This window comes from Mastomys coucha, unplaced genomic scaffold (assembly GCF_008632895.1).
Source record: "Mastomys coucha isolate ucsf_1 unplaced genomic scaffold, UCSF_Mcou_1 pScaffold18, whole genome shotgun sequence".
Classification (NCBI taxonomy): domain Eukaryota; kingdom Metazoa; phylum Chordata; class Mammalia; order Rodentia; family Muridae; genus Mastomys; species Mastomys coucha.
Genome location: NW_022196900.1, coordinates 18,486,754 through 18,507,517, shown reverse-complemented (window position 1 = coordinate 18,507,517; position 20,764 = coordinate 18,486,754). Strand labels below are relative to the sequence as shown.

At 44.2% G+C, this 20,764-nt stretch overlaps 1 protein-coding gene across 8 annotated transcripts in view; it reads right to left on the bottom strand.

Annotated features, from left to right (window-relative positions):
- Positions 1 to 20,764, bottom strand: part of Palm2akap2 (PALM2 and AKAP2 fusion) — a 469,586-nt gene that overhangs the window by 190,026 nt on the left and 258,796 nt on the right. For all 8 annotated transcript variants that reach the window (XM_031377474.1, XM_031377472.1, XM_031377476.1 and 5 more), the window contains 2 exons: positions 16,527 to 16,641; positions 15,474 to 15,495 (listed from right to left, as the gene is read on the bottom strand). In XM_031377474.1, the coding sequence (XP_031233334.1) occupies positions 15,474 to 15,495; positions 16,527 to 16,641 (137 nt within the window). The remainder of the gene's footprint in view (positions 1 to 15,473; positions 15,496 to 16,526; positions 16,642 to 20,764) is intronic.

The window sequence follows — 20,764 nt, the reverse complement described above, 5'->3', positions numbered from 1 at the left end:
TCTTATCACTATTAACATAATGATTAATGATGGTAGGTAAAATGTTGAATTATCTCCCAAACTTCCAGTGACATGTAACTAAAACAATCTATTAACCTGCCATCGGTACAAAGCACAGAACAAAATATTTCTATGCTGGCATGACAGGATACAAATAATTAACATGGGGATGTTCAGAGATGCCCCTCTCTCCCAGAGCATCCTCCTAGTTGGTCCATCATTTCTCCTTCCCCAGCACTCTGCACCCAACCTCCTTCCAGCTTTGCCTGCTCCTGGAACTAGAGGGTGGCCAGAAAAAAGAAAGGATGTTGAGTAGTTCTTTTCCGGAAAGGTGATGTAGGAAAAAAGGGGAAGAAGGGAAAAGCTGGGTGGCGTCTAGCTAGAGAGGTGGAGAATGAAAAAGTGGGGAAGAAGGGAAGGGATGGGTGGCATCTAGCTAGAGAGGTGGAGAATGGAGCTGGGACAGCAGGGTGAAAGGGAAGCAGATGATGGAATTGGAGAAGTATCACTGTGTAAATTACTCAACAGGTAGGAAGTCAAACCTCAAACTCTGTTTTAAAAAATCCAGGTGATGCTCAAGCTAGCCTCAGATTTGCTTTTCAAGCCTCACCCTCCAGAATACTGGGATTGCAGGCATGGACCACCACATTGATTTCTGAATTTCTTCTTATTTTTGTGTGTCATTTAAAATGTTATTAAATATGTGACATGACACTGGGACAGAACCACACATGAACACAATGTCATTAGGGGTGTATATGCATATTTATAATTACATATTGTATATGATCAGTTCAATGTTTTAGAATTGAACATAGAATTTTTTAAGTACATTATAACTTAAATATGTCACAAAGTCCTATATCCATACGGACTTTTTTTTTCTTCTAGGTAAAAAGTAAGGCTTTAAAAGGAAGCACAAATTTTAATTAATATTGATTGATTCCGATTAATCAATTAATCAAGGATTAATTAATTAAAGTTAATCAATTAATTGTGGTTCATTGGGGATGTGGTCCCAATTTCTGTCTGCATTTGCTCTTCTTTGATAAAGCGTACCTAGGAGGATCCATTGAGCATCTCTGACTTAATCAAAAGCAATGCTTTAGTCCTACCTGTGTGTAACAAGGAAATGTTAGTTAAACTTTCAGAAGCTACACAGGAGGTTACGAGTGTTTACCTCAGTGATTTAAATGAGTGAGATCCACATTTTTGCTTTGGTTCCTAAGCAGTAACACCCCAAACTGAATGAGGGTTGAGAAGAACCAGGAAGATAGCATCACTTCAGCTTCACTTCAGTTTTGTTTCCCCGCTTTTTGAAGGCATTAGGTTTGAGCCCAAGGCCTTAGGTATGCTCAGCAGGTGCCCGGTCACTGGGCTATAGCTCCAGCCCAAACAATTTCCTTCTTTCTTTCTTTCTTTCTTTCTTTCTTTCTTTCTTTCTTTCTTTCTTTCTTTCTTCCTTCCTTCCTTCCTTCCTTTCTTTCTTTCTTTCTTTCTTTCTTTCTTTCTTTCTTTCTTCCTTTCTTTGAGACAAGGTCTTGCTCTGTAGACCACTTTGCCTCAAACCTGCCCATCCATCTCCTCAGCTCCATGGGATTACAGGTGCGTATCATCACACTGAGCAACTCTGAGGGAGTTTTGTTTGTAAGGTTTAGTTGGGTTGTTTGCTAAGGAACAACTGTCCTAGGGCACTCAGGATTGAACTACCTCCTTTTGCACTCCAGACAGACATTCTACTATTTGGCAACATCTGCACTTCTCTTTATTTTTTGAGACACAGTCTCATAGAGTCTAGGCTGGCCTCAAACTCACTATGTAGTCCAGAATGACTTTGAACTCCTGAACCTCCTGTCTGTTACCTCCCAAGTGCTGGGATGACAAGTGGGTACCACCACACTCTTGGCCCCTTGACATCTTTTTACTTTTATTTTGAGACATGGTCTCATTCAGTTGCCAAGGCTAGTCTTAAACTCTCTATCTTTTTGCTTCAGCCTCCCCATCTTTGGGGTTACAGACTTGTGCCACCAAGCCTGACAGCATTTTGTTTTCAACGTAGACAATTTTAAAGCACTGCGTGCCAGGAAATTTATATCCGACACCTCTCCCTTCTAGCATGCCTTTGTCTGTAGCCACAAGAAGGACTTCCAGTTGGCCTGACGTTCCTTAAGCCCTCCCACATGAGAGGTTTCAGCAGTCTATGCAGGTGAGACTCAAGTGGGGGGACAGTGAGGAAAGTACTTTCTTGGCCATGAGCACCCCAAGGAGTGGCCGAGAGCCCCGTGCACACGAGGAGAAGGATCTGAAGAAGAGCTGGGTGGGAACAGGAGATTCAAGACAGTTTAATGAACGTTCACTCAGAGGTTGCTTAGAGTCTGGAAGTTCACTTTCAGTGAATGATGTATTCAACTGTTGATTTCCAAACTTTGTACATTGCCCTCAGTAGGAGTGGAGCACATAAAACAGTTTTATGTCTTCTACTAACTCAACAAGACAGCTGGGTAGTGCGTCTATTAATACGAGCCAATGTGACTTGATTCTTTAAAGGAATACAAATGAGTGGCTATTTTTGATGCTTTCATTTGGAGTCTTCCCTTTTGTCCCCCACACCCAAATGACAGAAACTTTTGTGATGGCCTAGGACTTTGGGGAGCCCAGAGACATGGGTCTGAGCAGCACATAATGCTTAGTTCTGTTCTGACTCATTTGCCAGCCTCTCTTTACCTCTGGCAAACAGAAAGCAACTGTGAAGGGGTGAGCTGCCTATAGCAGAGAGAGCAAGGGCACCTGACGCACCTACGAGGAAGAGCAAGGAGCAGGATCCTGCTTCAGAATCAGCCCAAGCACACAAACACAGCTGTGACCCAGAGGGATGGAAAATTCCATCATGGCGCAATCCCTTGACTCAGGCTTGAACTCCCAACTCACAGAGGGGCCTCATAGAGGTCACAGAAGAGGGGAGAGGGCCATGTGCACATAGCAGAATCACATGCCTTGCCATCATTTGTCAGTTTTATGGGAGGCATCTGAAGAGGCAGAAAGACAGTGGGTCTGAATGTGTGTCCTGGGCATACCTATCTTTGGGCTTCATCATTCCTTTACACAATGTTAGTGCAACCCCGGGTGGTTTCCAAGACAGTGATGTGTGTCGTGCACAGGAAAGCAGTGTTGGGCACATCATTATAGTCACTCACAAGGAAAGATATTGAGGTCCTGCCTGAAGGACCCCAGTAGCTGGCATTGAAACTTCTCAGAGACAAGTTATTCAAAGGTGAGCAAATACACCCACATATGGTTATGGATACACACATGTAACACATCTTCTCTTGAGGTTGGTCATGTAAGATTGGCCATTACACTATTAACAATAAAAACAAGAGAGTTAATTTGGAGCAGATTTTCCCTCTCATCTCAAAGGTTAATCTTTTACTTAAAAAACAGGAATAAAAAATGTTTTTTGACTCAATTGTTTTCCCAAGCGACCTTACAGTATAGTGGGATTTTATAACTTAATAGTTACATATAAATAGTTACTAGCAGACACATAAAGTAAATGACAGTTTACAATGATTTATCATAGGTTCCCAACATGAAAAAATGGTCAATGTTTATATGAGGATGAAAATACTGCTATTCTTGATTTATTACATATTTCCTGTCTTAAACTATCATTGTGTATCATGTAAATACAATTATTCTGTATCAACTAAAATAACCTAAACACCCATAAATGAATGATTGAATTATTGAATAAAGCTAACAAGTGAGTGCTATTGGTGGGTAACGGAGATAACACTAGTTTCTTATCTCTGGCTTCTCTCCTTTTTGGTTAAGAAAAGCAAGCCAGGCCAAAAAGTTAAGTGAAGCACATTCTAGAGGAGACACAAAGTCCCAGTGAGTCAAGCCAGGAAACTTATCCTGAGCCCTGAGCTACGGCTGCTCTGGGCTTTGAACACAGAGCCTCGGCTCCCTTCCCTGATCATGTTACCTCAAGAATCCTAAGCTTCATCGAAGGTGCTGGAGGCTGGCACTCAACATTCTGCTTTTAAAAAGGAGAAACACTAGATCCCATAGGAGTGCGACACTTGGGATACATTAACTCTAGACAGCTGTCAAAGAGCAGATGCCACCACGTGCTGAACAGAGCTATCACACTGAAACTATACAGTGGGATCTCATTTTTGTTTAAGTTAAAGTCCCTAGACTTTAACTTAAAATAGAAAGAATAGCTAATGTTGGATGTTGGATATAAAGTACATCAAGATTACAAAGATGTTATGCCTCTGTGGACAAGCTAGAGACATGAGCTCTGGGTGTTGACACGGTCATCAGACCTTGATGACAAGTCATGCCCATTGGTGCTGATTTAAGATGGCCAAGAACCAAGAGATCTCTCATGGTGTATGTAACCTCATTGCCCTGACTTTGGTTGCAGCCTGTAATATATCTATCAGTAAAACAATAAAAATTAATGCCTGCTTTTTCATAGTTGAGGTGGAAATGAACCAAGGAAGAAAAGTGAGATCGTGAGGTACCGTAATCCTGACCTATAAAGACCCTAACAATAGAGAAGAGTTCTCTGCTTTCAATAGTTAAACCCTTGATTCAAATCTGATACAGAAACACAATATGTAAACACAAGTGCTTCTTAGCTGGAAATGGGAAAGAACACTAGAGCCCTGGTTGTCAAATCACGTCCGCATTCCATTCCCTCTTTCCTGCTGTGACTCTGGAAAACCCCCAACACGCAGGAGCGATGACTTGCCAAGAGGAAATGTTAGCGGTCATGTCAGATGGGCAAAGGGAATAAGGCTACATAGCTCCTCATTTTTCTCTTTTGAGAGTATGATATATATGTGTTAAGTGGGACTTGGGGAGATGGCTCAGGGGGTTATGTAGTAGCTTTGCAGGCATGGGGACCTTAGTTCGGATCCCCAGCATTAACTAAAAAGTTGGGTTTGGAAGTGTGTGCCTCTAATCCTAGTGCAAAGGCAGAAGGATCTCTGGTGTTTGCTGGTCAGCCCCTCCAGCTGAGTCAATTACTACCAGGTTTGGGAGAAACCTGTGTCAAAGAATAAGACAGAAAATGATTGAAAAAGGCACATGACTTCAATTTCTGGCCTCTATACACATCTGCACACACACGTGCACCCACCTAAACAAAGGCATTCTGAGGGCTCGTCCATGTGAAATGCACGGAGGCAATGGAGAGGAGAAGAGCACATGTTTAGTTGAGGGCATTCATACACATTGCCTGTCATGGAACTGACAGAGATGCTGAGTAGGGTCACCCAAAGGAATAGTGTTGAGGCTTCACTTTGAATAGGCAGGCTGAACAGCAAGGGTGACTGATGCCACTGCTGTGGTATTTTGTTTCAAGAGAGAATCTTGGTCTATCCCAGAGTATCCTGAAGGGCTGTGAACATCGTACATTGAAAAGACTGGAGACAGAGTGAGGTGTGTCAGGGGGCGGGGAAAGGAGAGGGTGAGGGGAGTTTTGTCAAAACAACCAAGAGACTGTGTGGTGTCCTGACGTGGTTTGAGGGACAGAATAAGGACCACAAGGTGGAAGATGAGGTAGAAAAATGATAGTTATATCAGGGGAAGTGTTTTAACAGAACCAGCAGGTGAGGGAAAGGACTGATTGGGCGGAGGTTACACTCTGCTCAGGAAGGGATATGATTGTGGCTTGAGAGTGCTGGGATTCTATTTCAGTAGGGGCTGGAACAGGCCTCAGAATTCCAAACACATCTTATTTAGACAGAATTCCAAACCTTCCAGACTCTAAACCATCATACTGTGGGTAACAATACTCAGTAGAGACATTCAAATGGCCTGAGGTTGTACAAATTTCCGAGAGGACATTTCCGGAGCAAGGGGCGAAGAGGGGGGTGTACCTGGGAGAATTATAGTGACACACGCTGCCAGTGAGTATGCTGCACGCCCTGCAGTCACTGTAAACCTGAACACCCCATTCCAGAGACAGCCTGGCAAAAGGGCTGGCCACATGACACTCGATAGCCTATAGCTGCTCTTAAATGCCAACACGTTCTTAGTGTGCATGCAAATTTACTTTCTAAAAGGTTCTGATCACAATATGCTTCTGAAGACACATTTTCTATCTGGGTCATCATGTATTTGTGGTCTCCTCAAACTGGAAGGGTGCCAGGTTGTAAGAGCAGGTATATGCTTACCTGAGGCTTCAATTGCACGGGTGCATTACCATTGAACTTTACACTTTACATTGCTGGGCTATCAATGCTCTCCCAATCCACTCCTCCTTCCACCTCTCCCTCCCTCTCTTCTGCACTCCTTTCCTCCTTCTCTCTTCTTTTTCTCACCCTCTCTCTCAATTTCTCTTTGAGACAGGATCTCTTTACATAGTCCTGGCTGTCATGGAACTCACTATGTAGACCAGGCTGTCCTCAAACCCACAGGATCCTTCTGTCTCCATAGTGCTGGGATTAAGGGCATCCGCACCACACTCGGCCTCTATTTCTACCTCTTGACATGAATTCATATATCTACAGGCTAACTGGCCTTTTATTGGGATCATGCTTCATGATCTTTGAGGGAAAGAACTGAAAAGCTTCTTGCCACCAATTGCCAGGATCCATCCAAGGTTGTTAGTAACATGTAAGAAGACAGGTGACCTTTCAACAAGTTACCCTAGCTGACCTTAGACAATAATACATCCTTTAAAATTTTGCTTTTACCCCAAATATCCCCCAAGAATTAAGAACTCCAGAAAAGTGAAGACTTGGGGGTACTATGGGAAGAGCTCGATTCCCAAAAGATTCTTGCAATAGATTCAGAGTCTTTGAAAAAAAAAATCTTGCCATCCAGCCTTGAGTCTAACCCTCAACCCAGTCCCTTCAGGAAGCTCAACTTCAGTGAGGGGAAAAAACAAAACAAAACAAAACAAAACAAAACAAAAAAACCCAGAGACACAATGCAGATTCACCTTAAGAGCATTGATAGATACAATGATCATAGATACTGGAAAAAGATGTCCCCCCCACCAAAGCTGGAAGGACAATGCCCTATGGTTTCTTTACAACTTTCTCTTGCTAGCCCTCAGTTACCTATGGGGCCTGAGCCTGCCCTGCATGGCAACTATCTGTGCCACATCTGAAACTGGGCTAAAAACGAGCCCCCCTGGGCGAGGACATAGGGACACCCATCTCACAAACAAAGCCCAGAGAAGCATAAGCCCATGGACAGTCCTGTTGTTAAAGCAAAAAGGTCCCTGAACTTACCAGCCGCTCTGCTGGCCCCTTCCCACCTGGGTGATGGCTCTGTTGCAGGTGAACAGATTGGCAGGTCAGACAGCTGAGAGGAAATGTAACTTACTGCATCTGGTAGCAGGAAACGGACTACAACAGACACAGCCTCCTGTTGGGAGGCCCAATGGGTTCACTGCCCAGACAGCAGCTTTCCTGCCCTACATAATAGCCCACAGGCAGCCACTGGTCAAGAGGATCAACAATGCTGAATGTTTCCCTGGGTGGCTGAAAAGTAGCAGAGTAGCTGAGGCAGGAGTGATACTGCACAGACGGCTCAATCCTCAGGACCGTGCATATGGGAATAGTTATCAGAAAGATTCAGAGTTCAGGCCAATGAGTCCTGATGGTATAAAGACGCCCAGGAGGGTCATTTAAAGTCATTTTGAATTACGTACAAGTGACCAACCGTGGGACACCACACTGAAATGTGCATAGAACAAAGTGTTCCCCTTCTCTTCTTACCACACTGAGGTACTCTTTGTTCTGCCTGTAATGCTGTTGTTGAATCCAGGGCCTTGTTTATGCTAGACAAGTCCCAGACACTGACACCCTCCGTTAGGGAAAAGTGACAATGGCTACTACTGAGCCCCCTGCCCCTCTGGGCTGCTCTCATCCATCCAAAACCATCGAAAGGAGTCTCCATCCTTTAAAGACCAACTATGTCCCTATTGTCAAAACCTGGTTTTTTTAAAATTGAAATCATGTTTGAACACTATATTTTAATCCAAAACACTTCTTATGATAAAGTGAAGGTATTTGTTTTGCTTTGTTTTGTTTTGTTTTATGGAAGTGAAGTTTCTAAAAAAAAAAATCAGTTACTGTGCTACTACTATACAATAACAGAGTTTGACTTATTTGCAGCCCCTAGATGATAAGTAGAAAGAACTAGTTTTCAAAGTGGGACTATGGCTAGCATATTACTCTGTAGATTTCTTCTGGCACAAGGTATTGAAACATATAGATGCTCTGTGAAAATTACAAACGCTATATCACATGTATAGCTGTTTACCCTCTTGGTTTAGATTATTTATTTAAAATTCACTGCCTGATGATTCCCAGACAGCTAAATGTTAATGCCTCCAAGGGTTTACTTTGACTTTCTCCCTTACTTTCTCTTCCAAATTGTTAGTCCTATCATTTGTTTTCTCTCTAATCCTTTTTGCCCTTCCCGGCCATCATTATCACTTCTCTTGAAGCACAAAAGTGGAACATCTACTACTGTGTGCTCCTAAGCTCAGCCCTGTGTGATGGGCTCTGCTCACGGTATCCAATGCATCCTGCACATCCTGTGCAACCTATGCATCATCCTTTGCATCCTACATGTCCCACACACCCTTCCCATCCTACGCATCCTGTGCACCCTGCACATCCTTCTCATCCTACACATCTTGCTTATTCTGTGCATCCTACACTGCCTACGTACCCTTCGCACTCTACGCATCCTACGCATCCTTCTCATCCTATGCATCCTAATCGCTTCTCCTTCTCCTCCAGACCATGGCCAGGATAAAGCTGCATCTTCTAGGTTAAGAATATCTGCATTTGCATTACTGTACTACACTCTGTCCTCTAGTCTAAATACATTTCCTATGATTCTTAGCTGTCTTTCCTTTCCTATTGGATTAGAAAACTCAATGGAAACAGAGACTGCTCTATGTTCTTAATTACTTCCTTGGGACCTAGCCATAGCACCAAGTATGTATTTGATATATATTGTTCAATAAATTAAATCAGCTCATTTGTGGTATAGACACAAAGATCACCCATGGAAAGATCTCGAATCTAAAGCAAAGCAGAACGCAAGGTCATGGTGGAAGGGAATTTCTGAGTTGAAAAGCAATCTATTCTGAAGATTTTTAAATGATAATATTTCCAAAGTATAATTTCTTCACATATATGAAAGAGTGATAGGTTGGAGAGATGGCTCAACTGTTAAGAACACTGACAACCACAGAGGTTGGAAGAGGTTGTCAGTGCCCCCAACATTGCCCTCCATTTATCCCTTTGATTGCAGGTCTCTCCATGAACCCAGTGGGTTGCATTTTCTTGGCTAGCCTGAAAGCTAGCAAACCCTAGCAAACTTTCTGTCTCTATCACCCCTTGGGGCTGGGATTACATGGATGCCTGGTTTGTTATGTTGAGGATGGGATCTGAAGATTGCAGAGCCTGTGCTCGTAGCAGCTAAGCCATTTTATCAGCTCCCTACTTGCGGTTATCCCTATTGTGTTGCTTTAGTCCAGGGAGATCCTTCTCTTGCCTCTTACTGCTTTTAGCCTTCACACTGGAAAGACCTATAAACAGACACTGGGCTAGGATCAGTTTCACTCTATGGCAACCAAGCTATGTACCGGCTCACATATGAGTTTGAACAATTCAGGATGTGCTGATATTGGATCATCATGTTCTTAGGGCAAAGTTGGAATTTTCCTAAGACAATGGATTTTTCCATATCAACCACATGGGACAAAAAAAAAAACAGGACATGATATAGATAAGGACTCTCATGCCTGTAACTGCAGCTTTTGGGAGACTAAGCCAGAGTGTCACCGCCGTAAGGTCACACCAGCCTGGGTTATATACTGAGTTCCAGGCCAGCCCAGGCTACAGAGTAATACACTGTCTTAAAACGAGAAGAGCAATAATGAAACCCCAGGCAGATAGTGCATGCCTGTAATCTCAGTATTCAGGAAGCAGAGGCAGGAGGACTGACACAAGTTTGAGGACAGCCTACTGTATGCAGAATTTCAGCTCAGCCAGGGTTACAGTGTAAGAGCGTCTCAAACAATCCCTCAAACCAAACAAAAGGAGGGACAAGACACACGGACAAGGTGGGAGGGCCTTAGACTGTAAAGGTCATGTTTCCTTTCTCTCCAGCTTCACACACACTGGAGCTTGGGTCCCAGGCAGGAAAGACAGATTTGAACATTCTCTTACTGCAGGGAGGAAAGCTGGCTAGGAGAAGGTTGTGAAGGCGCCTGGAGAGGAGTCCCTAAAGATGGATCTGGACTTGAACCAGGGGCTGAGTGGCCATATAAATGTTGGATATTTTTCTCTAAACTTTAAACTTCTATTACTCATGAACTCAGCTGGCAGCTATCTCTCTGTGCCCACCGTGGAGTAGGTATGGAAGGCTACTTAGCCCAAACAAGCACAAGGGTGAGCAACAGCAGCGTGGGATAAGCCCATCTTCAGCGGCTGGGAACATTTTTGATTACAGTGATTCATGAAAAGACAAAGTAGCTCTCTTACAGCGAATGAGAAGAAGGAAGATGACTAGACCAGACTTGGAGACCTTTTGCGTTACACTGAAGACTGCCAGACATCTCTGAAACAGAAACCTCAGCAAGTGTGGCTTCTTGCATTTAAATGAGAGATAGAGGTTCCAGCCATTAAGACCAAGGAAGACCTCAGAGACTGGTCACATGTATGTCTAGTCCATTCTGTGTGAAATATAGGGTTGCTGGGGTGAATGTTTCAGCCGCTGGAAGCAAAAGCCACTTATAGACATGAGAGTGTGCCTCTGAAAGAGCTAGTAGCTTAAGCTTCTATCTTACCCTACTCCAGTAGTCTCCCCCTGGTCGGATGGGAATGGATGATGAAATGTCTAATGTGCACCAGCTAGAAGCCTGCTGACCACAACTCTTGGAGGACTGGGCCTGCATGAGTTCTGCTAAGAGACAATGGCGTGGCTCATCAGAGGGAGACCAGAGGAGCTCCCTCAGTGCATCATTAAGTACAAACCTTAGGTTGGGGGTGGTGGTACACACCTTTAAGCCTAGAGCTTCAGAGGCAGAAGCATGGAGATCTAGGTGAATCTGAGGCCAGCCTGGTCTACATAGCAAGTTCTAGGGTGGTCAGGACTATATAGAGAAACTCTGTCTTTTTTTTTTTTCTTTAAGTGGGGCAGTAACAGCAGAAACAAGCCAGCAGCTTTGCCCTCATAGCCACTGTACATGCATGCATGCATGTACAAGGCAGACCAGCCTGGCCTCTCAAAACCCAGGGAGGGCCTGCAACAGGTCTAATCACAGCTCTCAGAGGGGAAAACAGTGCAGAAGTCATCTCCAAGTGACAGCCACAGAAGAAGGGAAGATTGTTTTTTCTCCAGTGGAGACTCAACTGGTACACTGCAGCTGTGCTGTCTTCAGACACACCAGAAGAGGGCATCGGATCCCATGGCAGATGGTTGTGAGCCACCATGTGGTTGCTGGGAATTGAACTCAGGACCTTTGGAAGAACAGTCAGTGCTCTTAACTGCTTGTGCAGTGTCCTTCACAAGCTTTATTTTATTAAGCATTCAACATGAAGTAGAAGTTCCAAATCATGTTTAAAAAAAAAGTGCTAAACCTTATTTGTCACACATCCAGGGAGACCATAAAAGCTTAGTATACAGTTACAACAAATGGCCTTTAGCTGGCCTCAGTCATCAAGCTGCCCTCTTCCTATCACAGCGAGGGGGGGGGGGCATGTCTCAGCATTCTCTCTGCTGTCAGAGAGGATAGAGGACATCACCCATGGGACAGAAATTCAGAGTGTATACTTGCACAGCTAAAACACTGCAATAGTTATGAAGAACACACATAGCTATAGCTAGAGGGGGAGCCCTGGTGAGAACTCTCCTTAAAATGTAACTTAATAAGTAATCAAGCATTGAGATGTCCCAATCATGGCAGCACAGAGGTTTTGGTGTGGCCTCAGGATACCACAGACTGGGATAGGACAGGAATCTAAGATCAGTATCTGATAGCAAGGGTGGGTGATGCCCAGAACACAACACACATGTTCCCTTGCTTGTTCTGGCCAAGGCTTTATATGAGAGCAACAATAGCAGAAGATCCATGCTGTGCTGGCTACCTTAAGAGTCAAGTCGATGCAATCTAGAATCAGCTGGGGAGACAGACTGAGTGAGAGGCTCTTCTAGGTCTGCTCGGCCAGCAGGCATATCTGTGGGGAATTGCCTTGTCTCTTTTTTAGATTTATTTTATTTTAGGTGTTATGAGTGTTTTGCCTGTGTGAATTATGTGTACCACATATATGGCTGATGCCCTCAGAATTCAGAAGAGGATATTGGATCTCCTGGAACTGGAGGGCACATTGTGGGTCGTTGAGACTTGAACCCAGGTCCTTTGCAAGAGCAACAAGTATTTTCTTTTCTTTTCCTTTCCTTTTTTCCCCTTTCCTTTCCTTTTCTTTCCTTTCCTCTTCCTTCCTTCCTTCCTTCCTTTGCTTCTTTCTTTCTCTCCTCTCCCTCTATCTCTTTCTGTTTTTTTTCTTTTTTTCTTTTTTCTTTTCTTTTCTTTTTTTTTTTTTTGAGACAGGGTTTCTCTGTGTAGCCTTGGCTGTCTTGGAATTCACTTTATAAACCAGGTTGGCTTTGAACTCAGAGCTCAGCCTGACTCTGCCTCCTGAGTGCTGGGATTAAAGGCATGTACCATCACTACTGCCAGGTGCAATGAGTAGTCTTAAATGCTGAACAATCAGTCTCGCTCCTTAGAAGATCGTCTTATGTTAATCAATGTGGGTGGGAAGAACTGCCCATTGTGGGTGGTACCATCTCCTAGTTAGGGAATCTTGGACAGTGTAAATGAAGAAGGGTAGCTGAGTTCAAGTGAGCAGGTATGCATTCATTTTGCTCTGCTCTTGACTGTGGGTGTCTTACATTCCTGTTACTTTGACTTCCCCGCTGTGACAGACTGTAACCTGAGATGATGCGTTAACAAAGCCTTCTTCCTTTAAGTTGACTGGGGTGGATGCGGTCTAGCTATTTTATCACAGCAACAGAAGTGAATCTAAAGCACATATAATATGTAATTTGTACTCAGACAAAACACCATAAGAACAGCTGAAGGCTCAGGTAGGTAACAATGTTATTTAAAGAGAGGAGGGGCATATTGTGGCTTGATCAGGAAATTCTAATCAAGAGTGGAATGAACTATTCCTGATGGCCAGGGCATTGTCATCAAAAACCATCAAAGACTCAGCAGTATTACCTCTTCTTCTAATTCATGTGGTGTCATATTCAGAGGTACGCAAAGAATGGCCACTGTGTGTGTGTGTCACACACACACACACACTCACACTCACACTCACTCTCCTCCTCATCAGCACTCACAGGTACAGGATGCTGTGGTTGACTCTGCAACATCTACACAGTTATCGAGTTCAGGCCAGAACTCAGTTCTGTAATCAACATATCCCTGAATCTAAGGTTTTCTTTCAGTATCGTTTTAGAATAATTTCTTACTAAGCCTTAATAACAAGAGTTGATTGATTCTAAGAATGACTCATCAATTTAGGATCTATGAAACAAAGCCAGGCTTCTCAAAGACTCCCAAATGGGACACATTGGAGTTTTTATCTCAGACCATAAAATGACCTAGACATCAATTGTAGTCTTATCAGTTTGTGTGCCTTTCTTCAAACTTCTTTCTTGGCTAGTAAGTGCAACTGATGCAGAAGTCATCCAGGCTTAGTGACAGCCACAGAGGTTAGGAATCACAAAGTAGGGTGGACAGGTAAGATCACAGTAATCCCTCCTGAGCATCCCCGAAAATCATATTCTCCTAAGCTTGAGTTCACCCAGCTTCAGGCTTCCAAATTCTTTTGTCAGGATTCCTCCTAGCTCTGTGAACACTTGGAGGGTCCAAAGAATACAGTGGGAAGGCTGCAGGAGGAAATGAGTGGAGGTGCAAATGAAAGAGATAGCGGTAACAATTGGTAATGTGGCTCCATGCTGGCTTACTGAGTAGTGGACCACACGGGCATCCATGGCAGCCACAGCCCCCTCAGGGACAGGACATACAGATGCCTTCCCTTCCCTAACTGTAAGAGAAAATTCCAAGGAAGGTCCTGGTTAGAGGAAGGAGGAGGGGGAGGGGCACAGCATGAGAGCACAACATGGCTTCTGCAGGTGCAAGTATCTGTGGGTCTGGGAGCTAGCCCCAGCCCAGCCTGACAGTGACTCCACCTCCACAGTCCTCTAAACTCTGCTTCTTCCTGTGCAGTGTTCCCTGGTTCCCAAGGCCACCCCTTTACCTGTTCCCCACTTTCAAAGCACAGAAGAGCCCCAGCTGAGTCACCTTCTAGAGGAGCCGGCCTTCTCTCCTAGAAATGTGTTTGGTTCTTTTCTCCCAGAGTTCCTGCTGCCACGTTCCCGCTACGGGTTCTGAGAACAGGAGCTCAAATCCAGGTCTTTTACTCGCTGGAGGGACAATCATGATACCTTCTCTGTTGTTTTATTTTACCTATCTATCCTACATACAAATGCCTGGTCTGTGGTCGATCCAGAAGAAATGTATTACACGTCATCATAATTTTTAAAACTATCCCCCCCCTTTTTTTTTCCTGAATGACAACAGGAAATGTTCTGATGCCAACTCCTCTGGCCCCTGGCCCTCTTCCTGAGCTAGAGGCTGACTGCGTGAGAACCACAAGAGAATCGCATAGCAGCTGATGCTCTCATGTGTCCTTGTATTTCAAGCCCAGTTAGTGAGGGCTAAGATGAGAATAACAACCTTGAGTTCATAGCTGAGGTCAGGGGGTGCAGTGCAGCACAGAAGTGTCGTCCCAAGTTCATCCCCACAGCCCAGGAAGGCAGAGGAGGGGACAGGAGAAGGACCTGTCTGTTCCTGTCTGGCTGGGATTAGGGGGACTAGAGTCCTACTCCTACTTTCCAGGGCTCAGGGTCAGATGTCACAGCAGGGAAGGCAATTATTCCTAGCCCAGTTTCTTTGGGAGGCAAGAGATATTCTCTAGTTCGGGGAAGGGCGGAGGGAAGGAGGGCAAAGAAAGCACCAGAGGCTTCAGAAGTTTTCCTAAACAGCAAATCACCTCTGATGTGACTTAGTTACTGGGGGCGATGGGCCAGTTCCTGCAAGGGACTTAGTTCTGATTCCAGCACATCCTTTTGCCAACCCCTTTCAAGAAAAGTCCAGACAGCAAGTGTTTGAGGCCATGGACCGAGAGCTAGCCAGTGTGCTAACAGAAGTACCAAGTCAAGAGGCAGAGGCAGAAAATATGGCAACTGTAACCTCTTAGGGCGCTGCCAGCTAGGTTGCTGCCCCTTGCCTGGGATGCCCTTAGGAAGTGTCCCTTCACATCTGTCTCCTGGTGAGTCTGTACGAATGAGAACCACTCAGCGGACCAGGAGGAAAGCATCCGAGTACAGCCAGGGCAGAGTGCACTTACCTCCATCAGCAGTGGAGAAACTCTGTGGAGACAAAAGCAGGGCAGAGCGTCACCGTGCGTGTGTGGCATGTCCCACTCCCAGCCCCCAAAACACAGACCCAGAACTTGGCCAGCAGCAGGCAAGACCCAAGCTTACTTTTCTCCTGGGATCAGTGAAGGATTTGATATTCTCAATTTACATGGAATGTCAATCAGTTTACTGTGAGATAATTTCAGTCATCCAGCAACTCTTCTGAGTCATGAGGAAGATGCACTATTAGAAGGATCCCATCTTGAATTTCATTTTATACAGGTTTGGAGTTTGGGGGGTGTTTATTTGTTTATTTGGTTTTTTTAATCTTTGAGAATGTGATCCTGAGAAATTCAGAGCTTCAAGGCCTCTCTGGATGATACCACACAGAGCCAATTATTTTTACATAGGGGGATTCCCATAAATTTACACTCTGTATATTGGGATTCCTGCCCATTTGCTACAGTGTTGCTTCTAGCCCTTTCATAAAGGAAAGACTTGAAAGGGAAATTCTAATTAAAGCCACATTAGGTCCTCTAATCTGCTTAACAGGAACTGGTCTTACCATTCTAATGCATAATTTGAAGACTTCAGACCTTGGGGAACTATGGGGTGTGGACAGCAGCATATAAATGGGATTAATTTAATAGACTTGTCCCCATGCCTCCTCCTAACGAAGACAGGCTACTCTACTGCAGGAACAGTGCCAGTTCCTGGCACTTCTGTCCTCATTTCAGAGTGTATGGCTCAGACTTCTCTGGTACCATCTAGACCAGCAATTCTCAACCCATGGGTCACAACTTCTTTGAGGATCCCAATCAGATATCCTGCATATCAGATATTTATTTATGCTCATAGCAGTAGCAAAATTATAGTTATGAAGAAGCAATCAAATAATGTTATGGTTGGGATCGCGACAACAGGAGGAACTGTATTAAAGGGCCGCAGCGTTAGGAAGGTTGAGAACGGCTGCCCTAGCCTTTCCTAGGGGACTGCCCCCCCCCATTTGGATTAGAGAAACTCTGCTTTTGTTTTTCCTTCACCTTCTGCAAGTCCTTGAAGGATTTCTCTGTCTCCTTCAGTTTCTCGAGGATGATCTGCTCTTTGGCGGATATCTGGGACTCTTCACTTTCGAGCGCTTGTATTTCTTGCTCCAGCCTGGAAGACACACAAACAGAGCACAAGATGCGTTACTGTGCTGCTATCCATGGGCAAGGGAGCAGCCGCCTTCCTGCTGGCGACCTGTAACTTTCATTGTTCGCTACACTGAGAAACCAGGCCAAGGTTTTTCCATTACAGAGTATCCTGTGCATCCAACTTCGTTGACAGGAAGACACTGATCAAAGGGAAATGATCCAGGGCTGGCTCCCTTACTTCATGGCTGTTCCTCTGGCACCCCAACTACCTTGCTGACGTGTATACTTCTCATTCAGAGGTAGATTGTGTATACACAGCTCAGGACATCCAGTCAGAAGAAAACAGCTTCATATTCTCCCAGCTATTTCAGAATGGTGTCTTTTTCTTTGGACTGCCAAAGGGCAAAGGGCAAAAGGCCAGTGTTCCTCAAAGGAAATCTACTTCTGAGAAGTGGTTAGTAGGTAGAACCCTGGAGTTGCTGTCTCTCCCTCGATGACCTCTACTGACAAAAAGAGACACAACGGAAGGGACAGAAACAACTGCCACCAAGTTTCCGGACAGTCTCTTGATTGCTATTACTATTCTATATAGTTTCAAGAAGAGAGCTTTTAGCACTGCTAAGGGTCTCTGAGAATATTCCAGAAAAATAGCTATGGCTGTTACTTAGGGGATAAACCTCAGCATCTATACTCTTCCTGTATAAGGACAGGATTAATAATTAGCTTTTGTTGAGCGCCATTCCAAGAAGTAATTCACATGGTGTGATGGCTATTCTTGGTTGTCAACATGACTACATTTGAAATGAACTACAATCCAGAAATTGAGGGCACACCTTTTGCTTGGTTTGAAGTGAGTGAATGGACTTCAAATCTGGAACTTTGATCCAGATCTTAAGTCTGGCAGACACACCTCAAATCTGGGGCACACCTTCTGCTAGAAGTCCATATAAGGACATAGAAGAAGGAAGCTTTTGCCCTTTGCCTGCTTGCCCTTGCCTTTATAGAACACCCATTTCTTCACTGGCATTGGGGCCAATGCCTTCAGAACTCCAGCATCTATTGAAAGACCAGATGAGACATCTAGACTGAGAAGCTTAACTGGATACTACTGTGTGCTGATCAACTACTGAACAATACAACCAGCCATTGTTGAATTAACTGGACTGCAGCCTGTAAGTCATTCATGATGTGTGTGTGTGTGTGTGTGTGTGTGTGTGTGTGTCTATATGAATTCTGTTAATCTAGAGAACCCTGACTAGTATACATGGGTTATTTAAGTTAACCTTCCCAATGACTCTATGAGTAAGGAACCCCATTTTAAAGATGAGACCATCAAGGCCTGGTATGGTTTAGCACCTGTCGCAGAGCTTTGACACAAGAATGCAAGGTTGGAGAGTGAACTCTTGCCCCCATCCCCTACCACTGTCCTAGCTCTAAGTGCATTTGTCCCACAATGTCTCACATATTCCTTGCTCAGAAACATTGCATGTTCTGGGAAACGGGACCAGTGCTGTACTGCAGTCAGGTCATTGTGGATAATGCAGAGATGGATATCTTCTGTCTAAAAGACTCCACACTCTGGCCCTCTTGAATTCTTTGGTCTGAACTTGCAGTTCATTCATTCATTCATTTATTCACCCATTGGTCATTCACTCATCCATTTTTGCTGCTAGACATTGTCCTTGTCCACCATGGAAGCTCTGGTGCAGTTGACACTTGACTAGGTGATCTCCCTTGCCCTGCTCCTCTCTGGTTGTCTCAGTTCTCCTGGGAACTGGCTATCAGAGGCAATGGACATATAAACTGATTAGGGTGAAACTGGCTTTTTTTTTGTCCCTGGATGTAAGAAATGCACGTCCCTCAAATGAGCACAGAGTCAGACACACTCATCACTCCTCTCAGTAAAAGTGAGACTCATGTGACTTACAGGACCCCAAAGTATCCAGCCTCCCTGACTCCTGGCTCCTCCCCCACATCCCCGTGCTACCTGACACCCCCCCAACCCCCATCACTGCAATGCCTGCTCTGTTTGTGCTTAGCTTACACAGTAGCTCTGTTTGCTCTGAGGTGCTACATTTCTCCAGCCATTCTTGAGGTCTTGGCTTAAGTGCTCCCACCCGCACCCCTTCAGTTTCCAGAGTCACTTGCAGAGGAGACTTCCCATTTCTGCACCTTTTTGTCCCCTGTTGTTTTGTTTGTCCTAAGACAGAGCCTCAAGTATCCCAGAGTCCCCTCAAACACCTTCTGACTCTGCCTCCTGAGTGTCAGGTTACAAGCATGTACTAGATCATACCTGGTTCTTTATGAATGCAACCCAAGACTTGACAGATACTAGCCAAGTTCTTTACCAATTAAATGACATCCTTAGCCCCACCTCTTCATCTTTCTTTTTTCTTTCTTTCTCTCTTTTTTAAAAGATTTATTTTATTTATATGGGTACTCTGTAGCTGTCTTCAGACACACCAGAAGAGGGAATCAGATCCCATTACAGATGGTTGTGAGCCACCATGTGGTTGCTGGGAATTGAACTCAGGACCTCTGGAAGAACAGTCAATGCTCTTAACTGCTGAGCCATCTCTCCACTCCCCCCTTCATCTTTCTTAACCCATTACTGTTATTTATCAGCATTCTTAACAAGCCTACTATATGCTATAGCAGTAGTTTTCTATTGAGGTGATTTTCTCCTGGAGGAAGGCTGCAGTGTCTCTACTCTGTTCATATCTCAAAGGATGAGCACTCGTGTTATTGACATCTGCCAACTGGAAGACAGGGATGCTAAGAAACACTCTGTGAGGCATAAGACACTCCCTATAGACAAGAATGACCTGGCCCCCAAATAGCAACAGGCATTATTAATTTCCCCACCTGGATTAAAAATTCAATAAGGTGGGGAAGGACAGATTCTCAATATACATACATTCAATGAATCAATACAAAAGCTGGATTAGGTTGCAGAAGTCGACAAGATGAGACAACCAGAATCCCTAAGATCAGAGAAAATTCTCCAGCAAGCATAGACTAGGGAGGCTGTGTGTGGGCTGACTGCAAATAGAATCCAAAGGAAAGGGGCCGAGAGATGTAGAGGTGTGAATGCAGATGTAAAAACTCTTTTGCTGTCCCAAATGTTCAGCAAAATCTTCTGCATTCATCTCTGTGAATTATCCTGGGGGGAAATGAGAGAAAACAAGACAAAAAAAAAAAAAAAACACAGAGGCTTGGGTAGATTTGCATTGGGTTGGTCTTCTTGTACCTCTTGGCTAGAGCCAAGAGAAGACTAAGTAACTTTGTCTCGGAAAGAAGAGATCTGAGTTTTGCTCATGGGTAGAAGGCACGCCCAATCAACTGTTACAGTGTGCCACACGGTAACACAGAGTCACTCAGCAGAGTCCTGCTTACAAAATCATCAGAAAGAATAAATAGACAACTTTAAACTTAGGACCATGAGTTTGAGGGAGGTTGTTTTAGTTTTAGACAGTCTCTTTTTGCAGCCCATATCTGCAACTCACTCTATACAGACCAGGCTAGCCTCTAACTCACAGAGATCTGCCTGTCTTTGCTTTTGCCTCTGCCTCTACCTCCCAATTACGTGGATTTAAAGCTTGTACCGTCATATCCTGTGCTTGTTTGTTTTGATAGGGTCTTGCTACTGTAGCCCTGGCTGGCCTTGGATTTATAATCCTCCTCTTAGTGCTGGGATTCCAGGTAGATGGAATTTGTTATATAGCACTATTGTAATGACAATTGACACTAGGCAAATATGTGTGTGCATAAAATTGTGTATATCTAATATATCCCTGCAATATATATCTTAATTCTATCTAATACATAGCATACACATATGTATGTATTCATAATTAGGTATATATTTATCTAATACTATCTAAGGTAGAAAGATTACAAAGAACTTAACCTATCCTGCTACTATGCCCAACTCTGAATAGAAGTGGGCCACCTTTTAATGAAGAATAAGACTGAAAAAAATAGAAAGTGGCACTATTAGAAGGTGTGTTCCTGTTGGAGTAGGTGTAGTCTTGTTAAACTATGTATGTCACTGTCGGTGTGGGTGTGGGTATGGGTGTGGGTGTAGGCTTTAAGACCCTCACTCTGGTTGCCTGAAAGTCAGTATCCCGCTAGCAGCTTTCAGA